This window comes from Mus caroli, unplaced genomic scaffold (assembly GCF_978045245.1).
Source record: "Mus caroli unplaced genomic scaffold, Mus_caroli_1 scaffold_13, whole genome shotgun sequence".
Lineage (NCBI taxonomy): Eukaryota > Metazoa > Chordata > Mammalia > Rodentia > Muridae > Mus > Mus caroli.
This window is the reverse complement of record NW_028227268.1, coordinates 53,173,849-53,180,602: the sequence shown is the minus strand read 5'-3', so window position 1 is coordinate 53,180,602 and position 6,754 is coordinate 53,173,849. Positions and strand designations below refer to the sequence as shown.

Genomic DNA, 6,754 nt, shown 5'->3' with positions numbered 1-6,754 from the left:
CCCCCCACACTCACCGGGAAAATGGTTTGTCCTACGCATCGGTAATGAAGGCGGGGCCCTTCGGGTTCTCCGGAGCGGGGAGCGAGGGGGGGGGGTGGGGACAGGACGGGCCTCGTCATGAATATTCAGTTCTCTGCTGAATATGCATAAGGCAGGCAAGATGGCGCGGCCAATCAATTGGAAGTAGCCGTTATTGGTGGAGAGGCCCCAGGATGTTGGGGCACCGCCTGTCCTCTAATAGAGAGCTTTACGGAGCCCTGGCGCTCTATGTTCAGCCCAAGCTTTTCCCGAGCCCGGAGGCCTATTCTGAAAGAATGGCTGCTACCCAGGAGCCGCAGATCACGCGACCGCGACAATCTGAGAAAAGCAGATTAGTGGTGGGGCAGAATAGGAATGCCTTGGGGAATTCGGGGTCAAGGAAACCCTACACCTTCCAGACGACTTCAGAAATAAGGTGGCGGCTGAGTGTTTCAAGGGAATCTCCCAAAAGAGCATGTTTCCACTCCTTTTCAAAGCAAAGCCAACTGCTCAGCCAACCACAGTGATTCATTCATGCTTGATGTCAGCGTTACATCACCGCTCGGACAGGGAGCACCACCACTGAGGAAAGCAAAATACCGCCCAAAGGAAAGGAAACACGCCCCTCCCCCAGTGCTGGCTGTTCGCCTGACAAGCTGCATTCTTCGTTCTTCATCTCCTGCGCTCTTCTCTTTCCTGCCTGTGGGATTAATCCCCTTGACCCACTACCAGGCTTCCTTAGTCCTTTGGATCTGAGAACTCGCTGCTGAGTGATGCCCTTATTCCCTGTTCCCACCCCCAATTCCATACCCTGGTTCCTGTACATGCTCCCGGTCTCCCCTCTCCATTTAGTCCCAAGTCACCCTTGAATCCTAGGGCATCTCTCTCCACACCAGTTTTTTGTTTTAATACTTTTTTTATTTTGTGTGTAAGCACGCCACAGCGCATGTATAGAGAGGATAATCTGTAGGAGTCGGTTCTCTCCGTCTACCATATAGATCAGACTTGGTAGCGTTAGCTTCTATCTGCTGAGCTATCTTACTGGTCCTCCACACCAGTTCTTTGCCAGGCATTTGTTCTCCCATGGTTTTTATTCCCATCTCTCCTATTTACCCCTGTCCCCCCTCCCCCTCCCCCCTTAAGTTTGATTTCATTCCTCCATTTGCCCTTCCTTATCACAACTGAGGTTCTGGGCAGTAATGATGGCAATGCTGCCCAACACAACCCCTGCTCCCATGATGTCAGAAGGTGCCACGGTCTCATAGAGCACGTAATACTGCAGCATGAGGGCTACCACGACCTCAGAGTGCAGGACAGCACATACCAGGGCAGGGTGGGCCTTGGTGACTGCATAGCTCACACATACAAAGGAAACCAATGCAAGGAGCCCCACTGCCACCACACAGCTCCAGCTTAGAGTGTCTTGGGGTAGCACAGGGGTCTGCAGCACAAAGAGGCCTGGTACAGAGACCATTAGCCCCACCAGGCCAAATAGGAAGGCCACAGTTGGTAGGCAGGAAGGGAAGTGTAGAGAGCGGTAAATCTGCAGCCCCAGTGACAGTGCCAGTCCTCCCAGGAAAGCCAGTACATAGCCCAGGGCTGTGTAGAGGCCAGTAGTCCCTTCTTGCAGTGTCCCTAGTCCAGGTCCCACGATGATGATTAGCCCAAGGGTGCTGCCAAACAGGCCACACCAGGCGTAGCCACTGAGACCCTGGCTCTCGAGGCAGAGTGCCAGGAGGGCAGAGCACACAGTGGAAGAACCTTTGCGGACAGTGACTGCGTTGCCGGCAGGCACCACCTGAACAGCACTGTAGGCGCAACCAATGCTGAGGACATTAAGAATGGCATGGAGGAAGGCCCGAACCCGAACATCAGGAGGTCCCAGCAGTGGATCACCACGGAACTTAAGTAACAAGGCAATGGGGAGGTGGAAGAGGCATCGGAAGATGAGCAGCTCCAACGAGGGCAACTGGGAGGTCTGGTAAGCCATACGGGAGAATGGGCCCACGAAGCCAGCAGACAGGCCTCCACCCAGCAGAGCCACAAACAGGCCTTTGGTGGCATTGGAGGGCCCGCAGCAATGGTGATGTTTGGAGGGGAGGCTGGCTGGAGTGGAGGGCGGCGATGGCTGGGTGAAGTCAGGTAGGTTGAAATAGGGATGACTGGCAGCCTGTTAGGGAGAAAGGAGCTTGGACAGGAGAGCAACCACAGCCTGGGGGTAGGGTGAGTGGCAGGCTGAAACCTTGGACCCTTCAGGATAGTAGAGGGACTCATAGGAGCTAGAAAGGGCCTGAAGATGGATGAAATGGTACAGTGTGGGCCTTGGGGATCTAAAGCAGGAGGCAGGTAGTGAATAGTCCTGGAGCCTCATGTTTCTCTGGGTAGTTAATTGTTCCTGGGTGGAAAAAATAGAGGACCCAGGGATACTCTGCTCGTTTGAGGAATGGGAGTTAGCTTTAGATGCTGTGTGTATCCATATCATGTCACAGGCTCCAGGAACTTTTGGGTCCACCATTATGAATTTCATTTGTTGGTATCTCCAGGACCACTGGGAACTTTAGAGGAAGAAGGGAAGAGGAGCACCTCGATACTGAGTGTTGCCCCCACTTTTCCCCTTTGCCACAAATACTCACCATCTCTTCTTGGACTTCCTCCTCTCCTCCTGGGTCAGGTTGCCTGGTCCCGTGCAGAGCTTCAGCCATTGTGACTTGCTTGGAGTGGGGCTGAGGTTCCTTCCCTGGAACCTTCCCGAGGGACTATTTTCTCATTGATTCCAACTCGGTTTTCTTGTTGTTGTCCTTTATTTGGGGGATCGGTTTGTTTCTTTTTGGTTTGGAGTGAGATCTGAGGGTTAGAGGGTAAAGAGGCTCTTTCTGTAGGCCAGCCTATTCTGGAGTTCACTACGTTGTCCAGGCTGATTTTAAGTGTGTACCACCACTGCGGGCTTGTTTCCTGTCTTTGTTGCTATGGGTCCAAGTTCATTCTCATTCTCTCTCCCCCTCCCCTCCCCCACCCCGTAGTAAAGCTGCTCTTGGTTTATTTCATTTATGTTTGCTGACGTCATTTTACAAGGATTGTTTCTTTTTGGTTTCTGTTTCTGTTCATGTCCCTATGAGTGTAAAAGCCAGAGGGCAACATTAGGTATTTTAATTCAGGCTTTTTTTATTTTTTAATGTTCTGTCCACCTTTTTATTTTTTCTTTTTTGTCTTTTCTTTTTTTTTTAATTTATTATATGTAAGTACACTGTAGCTGTCTTCAGACACACCAGAAGAGGGCGTCAGATCTCGTTACGGATGGTTGTGAGCCACCATGTGGTTGCTGGGATTTGAATTTCCGGACCTTTGGAAGAGCAGTCGGGTACTCTTACCCACTGAGCCATCTCACCAGCCCTTTTCTTTTCTTTTCTTTTCTTTTCTTTTCTTTTCTTTTCTTTTCTTTTCTTTTTGTTTTTTCGAGACAGGGTTTCTCTGTGTAGCCCTGGCTGTCCTGGAACTCACTCTGTAGACCAGGCTGGCTCCGAACACAGAGATCTGCCTGCTTCTGCCTCCCAAGTGCTGGGATTAAAGGCCTGTGCCACCACTGCCCAGATATATTTTCATTTTTTAGACAGGATCTTTAGTGGCTAAAAGTTGCTCAGTAGGTTAGATGGCTGGTCAGAGAACCCAGGGATCCACCTGCCTCTGTGTCCTCTACTTTGTGATTACAAGCATACAACCTCCCTCCTTGGCTTTTCTTTCTTTCTTCTTTCTTCTCCCTCTCTCTTCCTCCCTTTCTCTTCTCTCTCTCTCTCTCTCTCTCTCTTTCTTTTTTCCTTTCTTTCTCTCTCTCTTTCTTTTTTCCTTTCTTTCTCTCTCTCCTTTCTTTCTTTCTTTCTCTCTTTCTTTCTCTCTTTCTTTCTCTCTCTCCTTTCTTTCTTTCTCTCTTTCTTTCTCTCTCTCTTCTTTCTTTCTTTCTTTCTTTCTTTCTTTCTTTCTTTCTCTCTCTCTCTTCTTTCTTTCTTTCTTTCTTTCCTTTGTGGAGAATGTGTGTATGCCATACACGTGTGGGACACAGAAAGCCTGTGGAGAAGCTGGCAGTCCTCCCCTCCACCCTATCTGAGACAGAGTCTTTTGCTCTGTGCTTCTGTAAACTCAGAGTAACTGGTCTGAGAGCTTCTGGGATTTTCCCATCTCTGTCTTCCATCTCATCATTGTGGGAGTGCTAGGATTACAAATACAGTGATTACAAAAGTCTGGCCTTATGTGGGGCTTAGGAATCACTTTATGTGCCACTTTACACATATCTTCCCAGCGCCTGCTAGAATTTTTTTCTTTTTTTAACATGAGTTCTGGGGCTCAAACCCAGGTCTTCATGCTTATGTGACAGGCCTTTACCAAGTGAGCTGTCTTTTCTGTTTGTTTATTCTTTCTTGTTTGTTTGCTTGTTGTTGTTATTGTTTTGAGACAGAGTTTCTTTGTATAGCCCTTGCTGTCCTGGAACTCACTCTGTAAACCTGGTTGGCCTCAAACTCAGAAATCTGCCTGCCTCTGCCTCCCAAGTGCTGGGATTAAAGGCGTGTGCCACCACTGCCTGGCCTCTTTTTTTTTTTTAAGATTTATTTATTTTATGTATGTGAGTACACTGTAGCTGTACAGATGGTTGTAAGCCTTCATGTGGTTGTTGGGAATTGAATTTTTAGGACCTGTGCTCGCTCTGGGCGGCCCCTCTCACTCCAGTCAACTCTGCTTGCTCATTCCCTGCTTACTCTGGCCCAGAGATTGAATTATCATACTTAAGTCCACTGTTGCTGTCTCCTGGCACACCAGAGGAGGGCGTCAGAGCTCATTACAGGTGGTTGTGAGCCACCATGTGGTTGCTGGGATTTGAACTCAGGACCTTTGGAAGAGCAGTCAGTGCTCTTACCCACTGAGCCATCTCGCCAGCCCCGGTTTGTTTATTCTTATTTTTAAATTTAATTTTGTGTGGGTGGGTGTTTTGCCTACCTGCATATTTGTGTACCATTTACATATGCCTTGTGCCCTTGGAGGTCAGAAGAAGGTGTTAACTCCCCTGGAATGAGTTACAGGTGTTTGTAAAGCACCGTCACATGGGTTCTGAGAGTTGAATCTGAAAAAGCAACAGTACTCTGAACCACTGAGCCATCTTTTTTTTTGGTTTTTCGAGACAGGGTTTCTCTGTGTAGTCCTGGCTGTCCTGGAACTCACTCTGTAGACCAGGCTGGCCTCGAACTCAGAAATCCACCTGCCTTTGCCTCCCGAGTGCTGGGATTAAAGGCATTCGCACTGAGCCATCTTTATAGCCCCAGTTTCTTTTTTAAAAAAATTGGTATGTGGGCAGGTGTGGTGAGTTACACCGTAAACCCCAACATTTGGGAGGCAGAAGTGGATTCCTGTGAGTTCTGAGCCAACCTGATCTATATTGTGAGTTCCAGGCCAGCCAGGGTTACAGAGTGAGAAAAAAAAAAAAATGGAAGAGAAGAGTGTACATGGCTATGTTCATGCAAGTGTGCAAACTCAACCATCTCTCCAGCCCCCAAATTTATTTTATTTTTAGTTATGCATATGTATCTGTGTGGATGCTGATGCCTGCAGAGGCCAGAGGTATCAGGTCCCCTGGAGCTGGAGTTCCAGGTGGTTGTGAATGGCCTTATTTGTATGTGGAGGGAATGGAACTCTTGGCTCTTCTGCAAGAGCAGTTCTCTCACTGACCAACTTGTGGGGGTTGGTGGTTTGTTTTTTTTTGTTTTTTTTGTTTTTTTTTTTTTTTTTTTTTTTTGGTTTTTTTGAGACAGGGTTTCTCTTTATAGCTCTGGCTGTCCTGGAGCTCACTTTGTAGACCAGGCTGGCCTCGAACTCAGAAATCCGCCTGCCTCTGCCTCCCGAGTGCTGGGATTAAAGGCGTGCGCCACCACGTCCGGCTTTGGTGGTTTGTTTTGATTTTTGCTTTATGCCAAGTATTGCCCTGGTTGATCTCAAAAGGCCTGTGGAATCTGGCCTTGAAATCTTGGTCCTCATGCCACTATCTCCCAAAGTGCTTGGGGTTATAGGTACCGGAAGTAGATGTTTGAAAGAGTGTGGAAGTGGCCGGGCAGTGGTGGCGCATGCCTTTAATCCTAGCACTTGGGAGGCAGAGGCAGGCAGATTTCTGAGTTTGAGGCCAGCCTGGTCTACAAAGTGAGTTCCAGGACAGCCAGGGCTACACAGAGAAACCCTGTCTCAAAAAAACCAAAAAACCGAAACAAAACAAAAAAAGAGTGTGGGAGTGGTTTTGTTGCTGTACGGTTTGTCTAGGCCGAGTGGCTTGGAACTCGCTAGTGGGCCAGCATGGACTTGCGCTTGCAGAGCTTCCGCCTTTGCTGCCCTAGCGCAGGCGTTACAGGCTTGAACCTTCATGCTCTTCAGGGACAGCCTGCTCCTCTTTCTCCTGAAGTGGGGTTTTTGGGGAATGGGGGGTGGGGGTGGGGTGTTCGTTTTTTCAAGCAGGGATATCACTCTGTAGCCCTGGCTGACTGGAACTTGCTGTTTAGATCAGGTTGGCTTCCAAGTCCTTAAATCCACCTGCCTCTGGCTCCACAGCATCATCACGCCGGGCCTCTTCAGAGTCATTAGTTTTGCAACTAGGGAGCCGTCTATAGCATTGTCCCATGGAGGTTCCAGGAATTTTTATTTTTATTTATTTATTTATTTTTAATGTATGTCACATTCCTCATGCTTCCACCTGGCGTGTGGTTAGTGT

At 48.7% G+C, this 6,754-nt stretch overlaps 1 protein-coding gene across 1 annotated transcript; it reads right to left on the bottom strand.

Moving 5' to 3' along the window:
• Positions 1-953: 953 nt before the first annotated feature.
• Positions 954-2,996, bottom strand: Slc35g6 (solute carrier family 35 member G6). The gene is made up of 2 exons (XM_021177674.3): positions 2,652-2,996; positions 954-2,188 (listed from the first exon to the last, which is right to left on the bottom strand). The coding sequence occupies exons 1-2, from the start codon at positions 2,718-2,720 to the stop codon at positions 1,169-1,171; spliced, it is 1,089 nt and encodes a 362-aa protein (XP_021033333.1). The 5' UTR covers positions 2,721-2,996; the 3' UTR covers positions 954-1,168.
• Between the last annotated feature and the right edge of the window lie 3,758 nt (positions 2,997-6,754).

Coding starts and splice junctions, on each gene's coding strand:
- Slc35g6 (XM_021177674.3), bottom strand. CDS start 2,720: ATGGCTGAAGCTCTGCACGGGACCAGGCAACCTGACCCAGGAGGAGAG. Junction 2,189..2,651: donor AGGAAGTCCAAGAAGAGATG/GTGAGTATTTGT, acceptor TCTCCCTAACAG/GCTGCCAGTCATCCCTATTT.